Source organism: Somniosus microcephalus, chromosome 11 (assembly GCF_052327205.1).
Source record: "Somniosus microcephalus isolate GS21.2 chromosome 11, FLI_Smic_1.0, whole genome shotgun sequence".
Lineage (NCBI taxonomy): Eukaryota > Metazoa > Chordata > Chondrichthyes > Squaliformes > Somniosidae > Somniosus > Somniosus microcephalus.
The window spans coordinates 71,349,943-71,370,115 of NC_140997.1; the positions used below are offsets into that span (position 1 = coordinate 71,349,943).

A 20,173-nucleotide genomic window follows, 5' to 3' on the forward strand; every position below is an offset into this window, starting at 1 on the left:
TAGGTCAGCGAGCACAGGGGTGATGGGTGAACGGGACTTGGTGCGAGTTAGGACACGGGCAGCCGAGTTTTGGATAACCTCAAGTTCACGTAGGGTAGAACGTGGGAGGCCAGCCAGGAGTGCATTGGAATAGTCAAGTCTAGAGCTAACAAAGGCATGGATGAGGGTTTCAGCAGCGGATGAGCTGAGGCAAGGGCGGAGACAGGCAATGCTACGGAGGTAGAAATAGGTGAACTTAGTTATGCCGTGGATATGTGGTCGGAAGCTCATTTCAGGGTCAAATATGACACCAAGGTTGCGAACGTGGTTCAGCCTCAGACAGAGGTTAGGGAGAGGGAATTTTCAAGTGGTTGTAGGAACATACACAAATCTTTGAAGGTGGCAGGACAAGTCAATTAGTTTGTTAAAAAAAAGCATACAGGATCCTTGGCTTTATAAATAGAGACAGAGTACAAAAGCACAAAGTCATGGTAAACTTTTATAAATCACTGGATATGCCCCAGCTGGAGTATTGTATCCAATTTCAGGCACCACCCTTTAGAAAGGATGTCAGGCCCTTGGAGAGGGTGCAGAGGAGATTTACTAGAATGGTACTAGGGCTGAGGGACTTCCATTATGTGGAGAAACTAGAGAAGCTGGGATTATTCTCCTTAGAGCAGAGAAGGTTAAGGGGAGATTGAAGGGCTCGGATTTTACGGGGCCTATGAGCGCGTATGCTGCCGTTAGTGCCCCACAAGTTCCGGGTTTCCGCATGTGCAAAAACTCGGAACTTGCGATGTCAAGTTTCAGCTAACTACCCTTTACTCCTCCTCTCTGGTTTCTATTTTTTTTTTTTAGCTAATTTGCTATCCATTCAGCAATTTGTCCCATGACTCCACATGCCCTAATCTTTGTCATGAGCCTACCATATGGTACAGGTACACTATCCCTTATCCGAAAGCCTTGGGACCAGCTGAGTTTCGGTTTTTGGAATTTTTCGGATTTCAGAAGGTATTATTATAAGACTGGGAAATTTGTATTTAATATAAATTTTAAAAGTTCAGGCTACCTCTTGCGACTGTTCAGTCTCATTCCCCTTCCTGCTTCTCTGGAAAGCCGGATATCGGCTGACTCCTACTAAGCTGGCCCGCAAATCAGGTCGGGGGGGGGGGGGGAGAAAAGAATATCGGACGGGTCGCGGTTCGGGTCGGGGTCGGGGGGGGGGGGTGGTGGGTGGTGTCGGGGTCGGGGAGAAAAGAATATCGGACGGGCCGCGGTTCGGGTCGGGTCGGGAGAAAAGAATATCGGACGGGTCGGGGGGGGGGGGGGGGGGGGGGGGGAGGTGGGGGGAAGAAAAGAATATCGGACGGGCCGCGGTTCGGGTCGGGTCGGGTCGGGAGAAAAGAATATCGGATGGGTCGGGGGTAAGAAAAGAATATCGGACGGGCCGCAGGTCGGGTCGGGTCGGGGGAGAAAAGAATATCGGACGAGCCGCTGCAGGTATCGGACCGGCCGCTGTATTGTTGGATTCACTCTCCCGGTACCTCCTTCACACTGCCCGGCTCGGCCTGCAATCTCCTACCCAGGAGGGAACTCTCTGACCCTCTGCCCTGCTCAGCGTAAGTCGTGCGCCACTCTGGTCATGTCGTGCGCACGACTTACGCTGAACGAAAAGGTTTTCAGAAGTTCGGATAAAGGATAGTCTACCTGTACCTTATTGGAGGCCTTTTGAAAATCTAAGTATATGACATCTACTACATTACCCATACCTAGTCTTCCAGTTACTCTTCAAAGAATTCTACAAGGTTAGTTAAGCATAAGCCTTTCGGAATCCAAGCTGACTATTCTTTATTATATTTTCTCTAGATGCTCTTCGATCACTTCTTTTAGTATAGATTCCAGTATCTTTCCTAACTCTGATGTTAAGCTGACTGGTCTATAGTTCCCTCTCCCCTTTAATAAATAAAATATATATAAAAAATTTATATTTATTTTTATATTCCATTGAAGTTTTAGGAAATATAAAAACTAGTGCTTCTATGGAACATTTGCCTCTCCTATCTCTTCCCTAGTTTCCTTGAGTATGTGTGGGTACATACCATCCGGACCTGGGATTTTATCCTCTTTCAGTTTGGCTAGTTTGTCAATTATTTTCTCCCTTTCTATCCCAACTGTATTCATATTCTTTTTAAGCTCATCCTCATGTAAACTGCCTATTTCGTCAGTTTTGTCAGTGAAAACTGAGGCGAAGTAGTTATTCAATCCTTCTGCCATTACCTGAGAGTTTATCTTGCTCATCCTTTAGTGGTCCTATCCCTATTTTATTTTTCTTTTGGTTATTTATGTGTCTATAGAACACTATTTTTATATTCCTTGATAATTTGATTTCGTAATTTCGCTTTGCCTTCCAGATTTTTATTAAGAACATCTCTCCTGAGCTCTTCGTATTCCTTGTTGTCCTCTCCTTTAGTAGCCAAGTACTTCTTGTACACCTTTTTCTTTAGACTCAGTTTTCTCTTTAGTTCTTTATTCATTCATGGTGCCCCATAATTAGTTTGCTTGTTTTTGGCTTTTAGTGAAATACATTTCTCTTGAACTCTATTGCTTATTTCCCAGTTTACCTTCTTTTGTTCCACTCTCATTTCCTCAATTTGCTCTTTACCAATCTATTACCTTAGTCCTTGTCTCACTTATGTCACTCTTGATCCTAATCTTGAACTTTACTATGTTGTGATCACTACTACTAAGATGCTCTCCTACCTGTTCTGGTTCATTACAAGATCCAGCAGTGATTCTATTCTTGTTGGACTTCTTATGTACCAAGTGAGAAAGTAGTCCTATATACACTGTAAAAACTCCACTTATCACTTCTTCCGGACAGTTTATTTAGGGGTAGTTGAAATTGCCCATGATTATTATTCTATGCCTGCTACTCATCTCATAGATTTGCCTATACATTTCTTCCTCCAATTCCCTTCCACTATTTGGTGGTCTACAGTATACCCCTATCTATCTTTTAACTCAATCTATATGTTTTCTATATCTATCTTACTGCTAGTTACATCCTATTTTTCTGCTGCCAGTACGTTATCTTTAACTAGTACAGCTACTACACCTCCCCTCCTTCCATCCTGAATGTGTTATATCCTGCAATATTTTAGTTGCCAATCTTGTTCTCTATGTAGCCATGTTTTAGTCAACCCAACTATATCCGGATCCTCTCTACAAATTATTGCCTCCAGTTCATCCATTTGTTTCGAATACTATGTACATTTGCCAGGATTAAAGACATCTCCTCGCGGCTGGAAAAGAACTTGGAGTGGGAAGGGGGGGATCCAGTTGTTGTGGTCCACATAGGAGGCAACGACATTGTTAGAACTAGGAATGAGGTTCTGCTGAGAGAGTTTGAGGAGTTGGAGTCCAAATTAAAAAGCAGAACCTCAAAAGGTAATAATCTCTGGATTGTTACTTGAGCCACGTGTCAATTGGCATAGGGATAAGCAAATTAGAAGGTTAAATGCGTGGCTCAAAGAGTGGTGTGGGAGGCAGGGGTTTTGCTTCATGGGGCACTGGTACCAGTACTGGGGAAAAAGGGAGCTGTTCCGTTGGCACGGGCTCCACTTAAACCGGGCTGGAACCAGTGTCCTAGCAAATCGAAAAACTAGGGCAGTAGACAGGGCTTTAAACTAATGTAGGGGTGTGGGAGGATTCAGGAAAGAGTAAATTTAAAAGCAGCAAGAGAAAAGTCAAGGCTTTGGATAAAAATAAGCAGTGAGTCAGGATGGGACAGAGAGAGTAACAAAGGTAATAGGGCATCTGTGACTAAGGTGACATCAGAGAAAAATAGAAAAAAGTCAAAGCTAAAGGCACTAGATCTGAATGAGTGAAGCATTCGCAACAAAACAGATGAATTAATAACGGAGGTAGAAGCTAATAGGTTGGATCTAATATCCATTACAGGGACATGGTTGCAAAGTGACCAAGGTTGGGAACTAAATATTCCAGGATACTTAACTTTTAGAAGGGATAGGCAAAATGGAAAAGGAGGAGGGGTGGGTCTGATAATAAAGGATGGGATAAAGACAGTAGAGAGAAAGGATCTTGGCTCCGAAATCAAGTAGAATCAGTTTGGGGTGGAGCTAAGAAACAGCAAAGGGCAGAAAACATTGGTGGGAGTTGTTTATAGGCCCCTAAACAGTAGTTGTAATGTAGGGCAGAGTATAAATCAGGAAATTAGAGGCACATGTAACAAGGGTAATAGAGTAATCATGGGGGACTTTAATCTGCATATAGACTGGGCAAACCAAATTTGCTGTAATAGTGTGGAGGACGAATTCACAGAATGTATACAAGATAGTTTTCTAGATCATTATGTTGAGGAACTAACTAGGGAACAGGCTATTTTAGATCTAGTATTGTGCAATGAGAAAGGGTTCATTAATAACCTTGTAGTAAAGGGGCCCTTAGGGATGAGTGACTATAATATGATACCATTTTATATTAAGTTTGAAAGGGATTTAGTTAAATCCAAAACTAGGGTCTTAAATCTAAACAAAGCAAACTACATAGGTATGAGGGGCGAGTTGGCCAAGGTAAGTTGGGAAACTAAATTAAAAGGTATGACAGTAGACAAGCAATGGCTAGCATTTAAAGAATACATAATTTACAGCACAAAAACCAACAGGAAAAGTGGCCCAACCGTGGCTAACAAGAGAAGTTAAAGATAGTATTAGATCAAAGAGGCTTATAATGTTGCCAAAAAGAGCTGTAAGCCTGAGAATTGGGAGGATTTTAGAATTCAGCAAAGGAGGACCAAGAAATTGATAACTAAATGGAACATAGAATGAGAGTCATAATAACTAGCGAGAGACATAAAAACAGACTGTAAAAGATTTTATAGGTATGTAAAAAGGAAAAGATTAGCGAAAGTAAATATGGGTCCCTTATAGGCTGAGACAGGAGAAATTATAATGGGGAATAAGGAAATGGCAGAGAAATTAAACAAATACTTTGTGTCTGTCTTCACAGAAGATGCAAAAAACCTCCCGGAAATAGCGAAGAACCAAAGGTCTCGCAAGAGTGAGGAACTGAAAGAAATTAGTACAGGATTAGTAAAAATATAGTACTGAAGAAATTAATAGGACTGAAAGCCGATAAATCTCCTGGGCCTGATGGCCTACATCCTGGGGTTTTAAAAGAGGTGGCTATAGAGATAGTGGATGCATTGGTTGTCATCTTCCAAAATTCCATTGATTCTGGAACTGTTCCCGCGGGTTGGAAAGAGGCAAATGTAACCCCACTATTTAAGAAAAGGAGGGAGAGAGAGAAAACGGGGAACTACAGACCAGTTAGCCTGACATCAGTAGTAGGGAAAATGCTCAAATCTATTATAAAGGATGTGGTAACAGGGCACTTGGAAAATAATAATAGGATTGGGCAGAGTCGACATGGATTTATGAAAGGGAAATCGTGTTTGACAAATCTGTTAAGAGTTTTTTGAGGTTGTAACTAGCAGAATAGATAAGGGGGAACCGGTGGATGTGGTGTATTTGGATTTTCAGAAGGCATTTGATAAGGTGCCACACAAGAGGTTATTAAAACAAAATTAGAGCTCATGGGATTGGGGGTAATATACTAGCACAGATTGAGGATTGGTTAACGGGCAGAAAACAGAGAGTAGGAATAAACAGGTCATTTTTGAGTTGGCAGGCTGTAACTAGTGGGGTATCGCAAAGATCAGTGCTTGGACCTCAGCTATTCACAATCTATATCAATGATTTGGATGAGGGGACCAAATGTAATATATCCAAGTTTGCTGATGATACAAAGCTGGGTGGGAATGTAAGTTGTAAGGAGGATGCAAAGAGGCTTCAAGGGGATACAGACAGGCTAAGTGAGTGGGCAAGAACATGGCAAATATATGTGGCGAAATGTGAAGTTATCCACTTTGGTAGGAAAAATAGAAAAGCAGAGTATTTTTTAAATAGTGAGAGATTGGGAAATGTTGGTGTTCAGAGGAACCTGGGTGTCTTTGTACACAAATCACTGAAAGTTAACATGCAGGTACAGCAAGCAATTAGGAAAGCAAATGGTATGTTGGTGTTTATTATAAGAGTAAAGACGTCTTACTGCAATTATATAGGCTCAGTCACTGAGTATATTCAAGACAGAGATCGATAGATTTTTGGATATTAAGCGAATCAAGGGATATGGGGATAGTGCAGGAAAGTGGAGTTGAGGTTGAAGATAAGCCATGATCCTATTGAATGGCGGAGCAGGCTCGAGGGGCCGAATGGCCTACTCCTGCTCCTATTTCTTATGTTCTTATGTACAAACAGTTTAAGTTGTATTTATTTATTATTCCTCCTCTTTCTTTTTAGTAGTTATTTTAGCTTTATGCTCTATGACTTCATCTAATCTCGGCCGTTCTTGTTATCCTTATTCCTTCCTTTTATTTGTCCTTTAGTCTCTTTTCCTGATTCTTTTATTGTTAGGTTTCAGTAATTTCTAGCCATTCCCTCCCCCCATGTTGTTATTTGTTTAAAGTCTTATTTTTAGCCCTAGTTATCAATTCCACTGGGACCTTGGTGCAACCCGGCCCAACAGTACAGCTCCTTCCTATCTCAGTATTGGTGCCAGTATCCCATGAAATGGAATGCCTCTTTCCCACACCACTCTTTCAGCCACATGTTGACTTTCCTAATGTTTGTCCCTATGCCAATTTGCATGTGGCTTGGGTAAAAACACCAAGATTATCACCCATGAGGTTCTGCTTTTCAATTTAGCTCCTAACTCCCAATACTCCTTCAGCAGGACTTCTTCTCTAATCTTTCCTACGTCATTGGTTCCACCATGGACTCCAACAACTGGATCCTCCCCCGCCCTTTCCAGCGTTTCGAAATGTCCCTTACCCTGGCAACACAGCTTTTGGGACTCTGGATCCTGACTGCAAAGAATACCATCCATCACCCTAATCATAGAGTCGCTTATAACTACAACCTTTCTATTCTGCACCTCCTCCCCTTGGACAGCCTCCTGCTCCATGGTGCCTTGGTCAGCATTCTGGCTATCCTTCCCACAGTCTTTCTCCTTATCCTTACAGAGTGGAGAGGGAGAGAGAGAGAGAGAGAGAGAGAGAGAGAGAGAGAGAGAGAGAGAGAGAGAGAGAGAGAGAGAGAGAGAGAGAGATTCCACTGGCAGGAAGGTCAGTAACCAGAGGACACACAGATTTAATATAATTGGCAAAAGAACCAGGGGTAGATGAGAATTTTTTTTATGCATCGACTTATGACCTGGAATGCACTGCCTGAAAGATTGATGGAAGCAGATTCAACAGTAACTTTCAAAAGGGAATTGGATATAACTTGAAAAAGAAAAATATTTTTCGGGGAAAAGAGCAGGGGAGTGGGACTAATTGGATAGCTCTTACAAAGAGCCACCACAGGCACGATGAGCCGAATGGCCTCCTTCTGTGCTGTATGATTCTATGAATCCATTTTTTTATTACATTATACATTTATCTAAGACGTCAATACAGTACCACATTATGATAGCATACAGCTTTGCTTTTTAAAAACCATCACCATGCATAACAACTTGCATTTATATAGTGCATTTAATGCAGTAAAACAGCCCAATGCGCTTCACAGGAGCAGAATCAGACATAAATCTGACACCAAGCCAAAGGAGGAAACATTAGGACGGGTGACCAAACGCTTGGTCAAAGAGGTTGATTTTAAGCAAAATCTTAAAAGAGGGGTGGAGAGCCGGCGAGGTTTTTTGGAGGAAATTCCTGCGCTTAGGACCTAGATGGCTGACGGCACGGCCACCAATGGTGGGGCGAAGAAAGCGGGGGATACACAAGAAGCCAGGAGTTGGAGGAACATAGTGTTCCGCAAGTTGTAGGGCTGGAGAAGGTCACAGAGATAGGGAGGGGCTAAGTGATTTCGGAATTTGAACACTAGGATGAGAATTTTAAAATCAAGCATTGGTGGATCGGGAGCCAATGTGGGTCAGTGAGCACAGGGGTGATGGGTGATCGAGACTTGGCATTGAGTTAGGACACGGGCAGCAGTGAGCACAGGGGTGATGGGTGATCGAGACTTGGCATTGAGTTAGGACACGGGCAGCAGTGAGCACAGGGGTGATGGGTGATCGAGACTTGGCATTGAGTTAGGACATGGGCAGCAGTGAGCACAGGGGTGATGGGTGATCGAGACTTGGCATGGAGTTAGGACACGGGCAGCAGTGAGCACAGGGGTGATGGGTGATCGAGACTTGGCATTGAGTTAGGACACGGGCAGCAGTGAGCACAGGGGTGATGGGTGATCGAGACTTGGCATTGAGTTAGTACAAGGGCAGCAGTGAGCACAGGGGTGATGGGTGATCGAGACTTGGCATGGAGTTAGTACAAGGGCAGCAGAGTTTTGGATGAGTTTATGGAGGGTGCAAGATGGGAGGCAGTCTAGGAGAGCATTAGAATAATCAAGTAAGGAGGCAACAAAAGCATGGATGAGGGTTTCAGCAGCAGATGGGCTGAGGGAGGAGCAGAGACCGCCAATATTACTGAGGCATAAGTAGGCAGGCGGTCTTTGCGATGGAGTAGATATGGCATCAGAAGCTCAGTTCAAGGTTAAACAGGATGCCAAGATTGCAAATAGTCTGGTTCAACCAGAGACAGTGGCCAGGGAGTGGAATGGAATCGGTGACGAGGGAACGGAATTTGTGGTGGGGGCCAAAGGCTTCAGTCTTCCCAACTGAAGGAAATTTCAGCTCATCCAGGACTGGATATTGGACAAGCAGTCTGACAACACAGAGGTTGTGGAGGGTTGAGAGTCTGGATAGGAAAGAGTTGAACCAGGTGAGGGCAGTCACACCAGCTAGACAACAAAGGAGAGCCATTGGAGGAGGTGGTGAGTCAACTGTGTCAAAGGCTGTAGGGTTGGCCAAGGAGGATGATCGGTGTAACATGGTCATAGCCACAGAAGGTGTGACTTTGATTAGAGCAATTTCAGTGCTGTGGCAGGGACAGAAACCAGTTTGCAGAGGTTCAAATATAGATTTGCAGGAAAAATGGGCATGGATTTGGTTGAGAACTGAAGAGGAAAGGAAGGTTCGAACAAGTTCTACAGACATGCTCTTCTTCTAGGGCATCCAATCAGTAATCCCCTTCTGTAAAATGGGTCAAAAACTGGCATACTTTCCCCAAAATTGGTGCATTTATTAGAAAAAAATTACAATTAAAAAGTTAAATTAATTTTTAAAGATATTAAGGAGAAAAAAATACAGTAAACACAGGTAAACTGTTTAAATTTAAGTGTAAATTTGCATTGAAGTTTTTTAAAACTTTGTGGTTATTATAACAATAAAGCTATCAATGATGTTTGAGTGGCTTTACTATAGCATGGTGTTCTACCAGAGTGCAAAATTGAAAAAGGTAGAAAACCACTTAGCCTAAAGAGGCAGGAATTTTCATTCATCTAAATGTACAGTTTTATCAGTCACCAGTTATTTTTAAGTTATATATCCATATATTGGGGCTCGCCAAGGGCATTTAGATGGTCACTGATTTGCACTTCACAGCCCCACAAAGTGACGGTCTAAGTCGGTGGAGTCAGATGCCGAGAGAGCCATGTCACGCTCCCTGAAGGAGTCACCTTACACCGCCGGTGCCTGCCTGACATTGCAGCAAGTACAATCCCACAGTGGGGTCAAACTGGGGCCAGCAGGGCACTTGATGACCCGAAGCAGAAATGCTTTGCTGATGGTTTGAAAGATGAATGGAAAATACCGAGCGACCTTACAAGTCACACGCACGAAGCCCCTCAAACTCCAGTACGATCGCGGCTCGCGCAGCTCCCGTGTTTACAAAGGCCGATCCGTCCGGTCCGGTCCCTTACCAATGGTCCGTGCCCAACCGCACTCCACCACAAGGACCAAAAGGTTGAGTAACCAGCAAAGCCTCCGCGGCAGGAGCAACACCATCGCTGTCGGAGTGCAGTCACTTGGGTCGAGCTTGGCTTCACCACATCACTGTTCTCCCTTCAGCCGCTCCGGCTTGTCACTGGCTCGCTTCCTCCTTCCCGGTCTTATATGACGCAAAGGGAGGCGCAACGTCACCACGCAGCGGTGCAGTGTGACGCAGTGGAGGCACAACGTCACCACGCAGTCGCAGGCACCCACCTGGCGCCGCTGAGATTTGTTTGAACACCTGCAGCAGGGATGGCGAGGCGCCTGGTGTTTACTCTAGAGCGGGCTCCAGGTACATGAGGAAAGGTCACAGGCCCGAGATGTTAACTCTGTTTCTCTCTCTCCACAGATGCTGATTGACCTGCTGAGTATTTCCAGCATTTTCTGTTTTATAGTCTGTCCAGTAATGGATTAATAAACAAGGTGCTACTGTTTAAATATTTTCTTCTTCTTAGGCAGTCCCTCGGAACCGAGGATGACTTGCTTCCACATTAAAAATGAGCAATACTCCAGTTGTGGCCTAACCAGCACTTTAAAAAGGTTCAGCATAACTTCTCTACTTTTGTACTCAGTACCTCTATGAAGCCCAAGATCCCATATGCTTTGTTAACCACTCTCTCAATGTGTCCTGCCACCTTCAGGAACCTATGCACATTAACTCCCAGGTTCCTCTGTCCCTGCACACTCTTTAAAACTGTGCCATTAATTGTATATTGCTTCTCCCTGTTCCTTCTGCCAAAATGCATCACCTAACACTTCTCTGTATTAAATTCCATCTGCCACTTGTCTGCCCATTCTGCTAGTCTTTCTATGTCGTTTTTCAGTCAATTGGTATCCTCACTGTTTGCCACACCCCAAGTTTGGTTTAGTCAGCAAATTTAGAAATTCGACTCTGTATTCCAATATCCAGGTCATTTATATATAACAAAAAAAGCAGTGGCCCCAGCACTGACCCTTAGGGAACGCCACTGTCTACCATCCTCCAGCCTGAAAAACAGCCATTTACCACAACTCGCTGTTTTCTGTCCTTAAACCAATTCCTTATCCAAGCTGCCACTGACCTACCTTTGCCATGAGCCTCAATTTTGTTAACCAGCCTTCTATGTGGTACCTTGTCAAATGCCTTCTGAAAATCCATGTAGACAACATTCATTGTATTCCCTTCATCAATCCTCCCTGTTACTTCATCAAAAAAATCAATTAGATTAGTCAAACACGATCTGCCTTTTACAAACCCGCGTTGGCTCTCCTTAATTAGCTTAAACCTCCAAGTGCCCGTTAATTTTTTCCTTGATTATTGTTTCTAAAACTTTATCCACCACTGTTGTTACACTGTAATTACTAGGATTGTCCTTACACCCTTTCTTGAACAATGGTGTCACATTTGCCACTTTCCAATCCTCAGGCACCTCCCCTGCTTCTAGGGAAGATTAGAAAATTATGGCAAGCCCTTCTGCTATCTCCTCCCCCAATTCCCTTAGCAACCTGGGATGCAAGCCATCTGGACCAGGCGACTTGTCCACTCTATGCATATCCAACCTTACTAGTACATCCTGTCTATCAATTTTAACCCTTTCCATTGCTTCTACCGATATTTTGTCAGCATTCACCTCCTTAGTAAACACCGATACAAAGTACTCACTGAGTATTCTAGCCTTGCCCTGCGCCTATAAGCATATATCACCATCTTTGTCTCCAATAGCCCCCACCCAGTCTCTTACTACCCGCTTACTGTTTACATGTCGGTAGAAGATTTTTGGGTTCCCTTTTATATTAACCGCCTTTCTACTCTCATATTCTCTCTTTGCCAATCTTATTTTCATCTTCACTTCCCCTCTCAACCTATTGTATTTGGTTTGGTTCTCCCTTGAAGAATTCATCTGACATGCATCATACACCCTGTTTTTTTGTTTCATCATCTTCTCTATCTCCCTCATCATCCAAGGAGCCCTTGCTTTGGTTCCCTTACCCTTCCCTCTTGTTGGAATGTACCTAGCCTGTACTTGGAACATCGCCTCCTTAAAGAGCACCCATTGTTCCGTTACAGTTTTTCCTGTCAGTCTTTGGTTCCATTTTACCCTGGCTAGATCCTTTCGCATCCTATTGAAGTTAGCCGTTTTCCAGTTTAGAAGTTCCACTCTAGATTGTTCCTTGCTCCTCTCCATTGCCTTTCTAAATCTTATGATGGTCAAGGAAATTCTCCTGAACACATTTCAGAAATTCTTCCCCCTCCTTTCCCTTTACCCTAGCATTATCCCAATCGATATTTGGGTAATTAAAGCCCCCCAATATCACCACTCTATAGCTCTTGCATATCTCTGCAATTTCCCTGCAGACTTGCTCCTCTACCTCCCTCTTACTATTTGGAGGCCTATAGAACACCCCCAATAGCATGATCATACCCTTTTTACTTATTTAAATACAGCTAAAAGGAAAGTTTTGAATGCTAGAAATGTGACATAACTGGAAATGCGTATCAGCTCCCGCCAATGGACTTATGCATTTAAAGCATTTTCTGATTTTTTTAAAAATCTCGATTTAAATTTACATTTGGAATCAGACTAAGCTTTATCCTGTAGAGAATTTTCAATTAAGGTAAAAAGGTTTTAGGCAATCATCGTTAAGCATATCACAGCAGCACCTAGATTGTTAATGTGTTATGTATAAACTTCAAAAGCACAAAATCTGAATCAGAAATCAATCAGCAGTGGTTAAAATAATGCAATCTTCTATAAAACAGCTTGCACTCCATGTTGTCACACTTACTTGCTGTGTAATGATTTTATCGCACCTGGGTAATGCTTAGAAGTACTTTCAACACCCTAGAAATGGTTTTAAGCTGAGAATTACTTTCTGTACTTACTATGGCTTACCCTGCAGGTCTCCCAGCATGGGGGAGCACTCCTGCACCTCCAAACTGCATCTCCCACTTCATCCATAGCCAGCTGCCTTGCAACCTATTGTAAATATTTTGTCATCCTTTCAATCTTTTATGAAATCATCTTGCTTCTAACTTTGATATTTTTTTTAATTGGAATTTCTCTAGTGTCGTATTGAGCCCTATTTGTATGTAATTACATGGTATGGTAGCGTAGTGATTATGTTACTGGACCACTAATCCAATAATGATCGAGAGACATGAGTTCAAATCCCACCATGGCAGCTGGGAAATTTAAATTCAGTTAATTAAATAAATCTGGAATAAAAAGCTAGTATCAGTAATGGTGACCATGAAGCTACTGGATTGTCATAAAAACCCATCAGGCTCACTAATATCCTTTAGGGAAGGAAATCTGCCGTCCTTACCCGGTCTGGCCTGATTGTGACTCCAGACCCACAGCAATGTGGTTGAATCTTAACTGCCCACTGTATCAAAAAGGGCAATCGGGGATGGGCAATAAATGCTGGCATTGCCAGCAATGCCCACATCCCATGAATGAATTTTTAAAAATTCATTCATTTGTAGAAAACTCACCATTCTTCATGATGCCTGTTGGCCTGGCTCCATATTCACATGTTTAATTAATCCCAGGGTGCCTGCCTGCCAGCCCAACCTGCTCAGGGTAGTTTTTCTTTAATTAATTAATTGGAGTACTCTCTGTTAACCCAGACCATCCACTCAGCTCCAACTTCTTTTATTTTAAATAATTTATTTCAGGGCTAGCTATTGAGCCAGCCTGCTCAAATCCAATTTAACTATCCACTGACTCCCAAATACCAATTACACCATCATTTCCTAAACTACTCCCATGTCACCTCCCAAACCATCACAAAACCATGACCCCTCCAAAATACCATATGCTTTAACTTACTGTCAATAATTAACTCCATGTTCATTTTCTCCTCTGACTTGCCAATGCAAAAGGAGATTCACTGTATAGATAATGTATATCTTGCTTGTGCGCATACTTGTTGTGATTTTTGGTAACACTTACGTCAACATTTACAGTGTTAAAATGGTATCTAAACATGATGGCAATTTTCCTATGTAACCTTTTGGCTGTCATGGTGTTATTGGAGGTTCCAGCCACTAAGAGGTGCTCTGAGTTTCTATACTCATTCCCCCAACTCCTCCACCCCTGTCTTTTTCTGCTTGCAGTTCAGTTTTGAACTCCTTTTAAAATGTTTACTTTTTTATCATTTTTCATTTTTAAAGTTGGATTATTGGCTGCTTCCCGTCTCCATTTTGGGTCAAGCCTCCTGGGGCTGCCCCTCCTTCCCCAGTTACCTCCCAGCCCCCTCGTCCACCCCCCAATGGTGTTCTACCATCTGGATATGGCCTGCCACCTCTTGTTTGCTGGCCAAAGCCTTCCTCCTGCACACCCTCACACCATCTTAGTGATCTTTTCCCTTAGTTGAGTGGGAAGGCTGGAGTGAGCCTTGGGGATTGGATTGGATGGGTGTGGGGGGGAGGGGGGGTGGGGGAGAGCAGCTAATGGAATAACCATCCATTTGGACAAAGATATCACCAAACGAAAAAAAGCTGATTAGAAATAGGATTTTTCATCCGTGCTACAGCAGTTTGACTGTACTGCAGTGACAAATGTGAATAACACGGCAAGTGGAATAAACTGAAGCTTTACTTCTCAGGGTGCCAACTTCAAACTGAGCTGCTAATTATTAAAGTCCCTTTCCCCACAAAGCCACAGATAATGGCAAAATTAGAACCGGGGAAATGGATATGAAAACAGAATAAATTAGACTTGAGCCTCTGTACTTCCATACCTGTTTAAAATTATTTTCCAGGATAACACTGTTCATTTTAGTCCACAGTGATTCCATTTCTGTTGGTCAGACATGACAGGCTGCAGCAAGGAGCCCCATCCATTAGCAAAGGTCATTTCACTCTCTAGTAGGAATTAATAAGCGTAGACTGAAATGTAGAGTATTTTCCTAGTAAACTATTTTTATGCGTTTATGAAGATAAAATGCTAAACTTCGATTATTTCTTTCGATGTTTATTCCCACAAGGTATAATTTCGCAGTTCACTACAGTCAGATACATTACTGACTTTTAACATGAGCTGAGGCTGGCCTTTTTTTTAAAGCAAGCCTTCAGCCCTCCGATTCACTTTTTCTTTGCAGTTGAAAGAAGATGCTCCAGTGTGTCAGAAACATACCCTGGATGTTCAGCAGATGACAAGGGTATGATTCCACAAGGAACATCATCGAGTAAACAATTGGCGTGCTCAAGTAACACCTCCGCTGCCTGGACCATTCCAGAGCCTGGCAGTACACCCGAACGGGTATCCAGATTTGGCATCATCTGATGCATGTGCCAGCACATTGCCATCATAAGGGACAAGCCCTTACCACCACCTGGTTAGCAACAAGTAGAGGAGGAGAGGCAAGCGACCAAGAGAGCCCCTATCTGCCCAAGCTCTCCAAGACAAGCTCATCGAAGAGCACTTCAACTAAGTCAGCCCTCTCACCAATAGTCCCACTATCCTTACTGCTATTCTTACAACCACCATATCGATTGCCTTCCTTCAATCCAAATGGTTTGGTCTTGCCCACAATACACTGCAAAGTCTAATACCAACACCAAATCCAGATCAAAAGATTTATTTAAAGAAATCATGTCAGCATTGACAAAAAAAATGACTAGTCACCCTTGTGCAAGCCCTTAGTGCATGTCTTGTGTTTTTCCTGGTCTTCCTAGGAGGTGCTTTCGCCAGTGGCTACAGCTTAGGATGTGGAAGGCTGCTGAGCTTCCATTTAGGACACCTTGATGGACTTGGAGGATGACCTCGAGCAGGTCTGGGCCTGCAACATTTCGGCGTGGGCTGCAGCACTTTGGGCCAGCTGGCTAAGTGGCACTAGCAAGGGCACTGACGGAGTGGTGGCAAGGGAGCAGGCGTGCTATGATCCTGAGAGACGACAGCAAGTGCCTCTCCCTTGGTGCCAAGGCAACTCCTGTGGCAGCAACTCAACATTCCTAGGGCTCTAATATAATTGCAAAATACTGCGGATGCTGGAAATCTGAAATAACAACAGAAAATGCTGGAAATACTCAGCAGGCCAGGCAGCATCCGTGGAGAGAGAAACAGAGTTAACGTTTCAGGTCTAGGACCCTTCATCAGAACTGGAAAAAGCTGGAAATGTAACAGATATTAAGCAGGTGCAGAGACAGGGGGGTGGGGTTAGGAGGGGAGGAAGAAATAGAAAGAACATCCTGTACTTTTGTAAGAGGCAGGAAAGATAAAATGTTGCAAATGGGAATGGCAAAAATCATACTGCATGAAAAATGGGGGCAGGGATAATTATCTGAAATTGTTGAACTCAATGTTGAGTCCGGCAGGCTGCAAAGTGCCCAATCGAAAGATGAGGTGCTGTTCCTCGAGCTTACGTTGAGCTTCATTGGAACAATGCAATAGCCCGAGGACAGAGAGATCAGAGTGGGAGTGAAGCGGTGAATTAAAAATTAAAGTGACAGGCGACCGGAAGCTCAGGGTCACCCGTACGGACTGAACGGAGGTGTTCCGCAAAGCGGTCGCCCAATCTGCGTTTGGTCTCCCCAATGTAGAGGAGACCACATCGTGAGCAGTGAATACAGTATATTAAATTGCAAGAAGTACAAGTAAATCGCTGTTTCACCTGGAAGGGGTGTTTGGGGCCCTGGACAGTGGGAAGGGAGGAGGTAAAAGGGCATGTGTTGCATCTCCTGCGCTTGCACGGGAAGGTGCCAGGTGAAGGAGCAGGGCTGTTGGGGGTGATTGAGGAGTGGACCAGGGTGTCGCGGAGGGAGCGGTCCCTTCGGAATGCTGAAAGGGGAGGTGAGGGGAAGATGTGTTTGGTGGTGGGATCACGTTGGAGGTGGCGGAAGATGATCCGTTGAATGTGGAGGCTGGTGGGGTGAAAGGTGAGGACAAGGGGAACCCTATCGTGGTTCTGGGAGGGAGGGGCACGGGTGAGAGCAGAAGTGCGGGAAATAGAACGGACACGGTCAAGGGCCGTGTCAACCACGGTAGAGGGGAATCCTCGGTTGAGGAAAAAGGAAGATATGTCAGAAGCACTGGTATGGAAGGTGGCCTCATCAGAACAGACGCGGTGGAGACGGAGAAACTGGGAGAATGGAATAGAGTCCTTACAGGAAGCGGGGTGGGAGGAAGTGTAGTCCAGGTAGCTGTGGGTGTCAGTGGGCTTGTAGTGGATGTTTGTTGAAAGCCGATCGCCAGAAATGGAGACGGAGAAGTCAAGGAAGGGAAGGGAAGAGTCGGAGATGGACCATGTGAAGGTGAGGGCAGGGTGGAAATTGGAAGTAAAGTGAATGAACTTATCCAGTTCAGGGCGAGAGCAGGAAACGGCACCAGTACAGTCATCGATGTACCGGAAAAAGAGGTGAGGTCCCTCCACATTCAACGGATCATCCTCCGCCATTTCCGCCACCTCCAACGTGATCCCACCACCAAACACATCTTCCCCTCACCTCCCCTTTCAGCATTCCGAAGGGACCGCTCTCTCCGCGACACCCTGGTCCACTCCTCAATCACCCCCAACAGCCCTGCTCCTTCACCTGGCACCTTCCCGTGCAAGCGCAGGAGATGCAACACATGCCCTTTTACCTCCTCCCTTCCCACTGTCCAGGGCCCCAAACACCCCTTCCAGGTGAAACAGCAATTTACTTGTACTTCTTGCAATTTAATATACTGTATTCGCTGCTCACGATGCGGTCTCCTCTACATTGGGGAGACCAAACGCAGATTGGGCGACCGCTTTGCGGAACACCTCCGTTCAGTCCGTACGGGTGACCCTGAGCTTCCGGTCGCCTGTCACTTTAATTTTTAATTCACCGCTTCACTCCCACTCTGATCTCTCTGTCCTCGGGCTATTGCATTGTTCCAATGAAGCTCAACGTAAGCTCGAGGAACAGCACCTCATCTTTCGATTGGGCACTTTGCAGCCTGCCGGACTCAACATTGAGTTCAACAATTTCAGATAATTATCCCTGCCCCCATTTTTCATGCAGTATGATTTTTGCCATTCCCATTTGCAACATTTTATCTTTCCTGCCTCTTACAAAAGTGCAGGATGTTCTTTCTATTTCTTCCTCCCCTCCTAACCCCCCCCCCCCCTCCCCTACTCTGCACCTGCTTAATATCTGTTATAGCCCCCGCTTTTTCCAGTTCTGATGGAGGGTCCCAGACCTGAAACGTTAACTCTGTTTCTCTCTCCACGGATGCTGCCTGGCCTGCTGAGTGTTTCCAGCATTTTCTGTTGTTATTCCTAGGGCTCTGCTGGAGAACAAAGTGCAGGACTGATGACGCTCTAGAAGCACCTTTCAACAGTGGCCTCCAGATAAACATGACAGCCGTGTGAGCTTCCATGCCAGCAGTGTAAGCTAGTGTTATTTATTTTGAGTAATTCCTCAAGTACAGGATGTTGACAGGGAACACTGAATCAGGCGGTGTTCATGTTTTTACCTAGGCCTTCCACATTCACATCTGGGGGTCATTTCTCAGCTTCCACTTGATCATATTGTCATCAGCATTTGCCACCCCAGCTCTCTCACGATTTAGGGTACAGCAGTGTTTTCCTTTGGGGGGAGAGTTGGTTCTCCAAGATTACCAGCATTTTCTGCCAATTTGTTACCCTGTAGCATATCACAGTGTTATATTGGGGTAAGGGATTTTCAGAGGCAAAGCTTGACATCAACCTCTTGGGTTAAGGAGTATGTACCTGCAGGAGCTCAAAAGCCATAGCAAAATTGATGAAAACAATGTAAAAAAAATTTCCCCTAGCCTTATGATGTTCCATGATCTTGTATAAAGCCACAAACTGCCCAATAACTTCTTCATGACAACGAAATGCAGCCTGTTCCTTTCACATTATTCTCCAGGCTTCAAAAGCCCCATGACAACCTAAAGAACTAACTTAAAGGCTACTGATATCAGTGCGACTCCTCCATAGTTTCCAGGCTCATTGGGATCCACCTTTGTGTACGGTGCTCTGGAACCCTGAGGGTGTGCGTGTCTCAGCAGTTTGAGACCAGGCTGTTCTAAGGTGAGTCATTGATTTCTTTCACTATTTTCCACAACCATTGCCCCGACCAGTCTATGTCAGTGCCTTACCTCCACGTGAGCAAATAGATGTAATCATATTTACTCACATCCCTTCATCCCATTTTCCTTCATCCACCTATCCAATCCAATCTTGAATGTTGGCATAGTTTCTGCCTCCACCACTAACCCTGGAAGTGATTTTCACAGCTCTCTTGCACTCTGTTCTAAATCTCTTTCAGTTAATCTTGTACCTTGTATCTATAGCCCCTCATTCTAGAACCTTCAACTACTGGAAACAGTCTTCTATCTGCCCTGTCCTATCCTTTCATCATTTTAAACAGTAGCATCATATTGCCCCATAATCTGCATTGTTCTAATGAAAAATGTCTCAATTTCTCAAGACTTTCTTTGTATTTGTGTTTCCACATACCAGGCAGCACCTGAGTGAATCAGTATTGTACCTTCTCTAATGTCGCAATATCCTTCCTGTTGCGTGGAGTCCAATACTGCACACAATACTCTATCTGAGGTCTTAAGATTTTATATAGGCTTGTAGGAACGGAAGTTCCTATCTGAATAATGAAGTTCGACGCAGTGAAACAAAATAACAAAGTTTAATAAACAAACAACTTAACTGGTGTTGTAGCTAATTTGGGGCTACGTGGACCAGGTGATATTCTAGGTCGACACGATCCCAACAGAAGCCTTTGGAGTCAAATAAAACTCTGACCACGAGTGAATGGCAAAGTAAAAGAATGCTTTATTGCAGAGCTCTGGGAGAAGCAGCTATACACCCGGTGTGCAATCGCCACACTTCTCGTTTTGTACACTTAAGCCGCCTACTTTTATACAGAGGTCAAAACAACTTAGACGGTTGATTACATAATCCGAGCGACACCCCGTGACATCTAAAACGGTTATCTATTCTTAAGCAAACGGTTACATATTCTGAAACCAGCAATGGCCATATGTTAATTTGGGCCTCTGGCCGCAGACAAGATAAGCAGAAGTCCAACCTATTTTTCGTTGTAAGGTGACCACAATCGTTCAATAACAAAACTGCAGCTGGCATTATCTCATCCCAGCCTACGTGCGAGTTCAGGGGGCCCCTTTGTCAACCAGTTTAATGTCAAGTATCCCGACAGTCTTTGCAAAGTCCTTAGTACTGAAATTCTCCTTAACAATCCCTCCTTTTGGTCCTGGATCACGATCTTCTTGGTCCA

At 44.2% G+C, this 20,173-nt stretch overlaps 1 protein-coding gene across 1 annotated transcript in view; it reads right to left on the reverse strand.

The window, feature by feature from the left end:
- Positions 1-10,076, reverse strand: part of pgap6 (post-glycosylphosphatidylinositol attachment to proteins 6) — a 49,597-nt gene extending 39,521 nt beyond the window's left edge. The window contains exon 1 of the mRNA XM_086000850.1: positions 9,879-10,076. Coding sequence (XP_085856976.1) covers positions 9,879-9,963 — 85 coding nt within the window. The 5' untranslated portion in view covers positions 9,964-10,076. The remainder of the gene's footprint in view (positions 1-9,878) is intronic.
- Between the last annotated feature and the right edge of the window lie 10,097 nt (positions 10,077-20,173).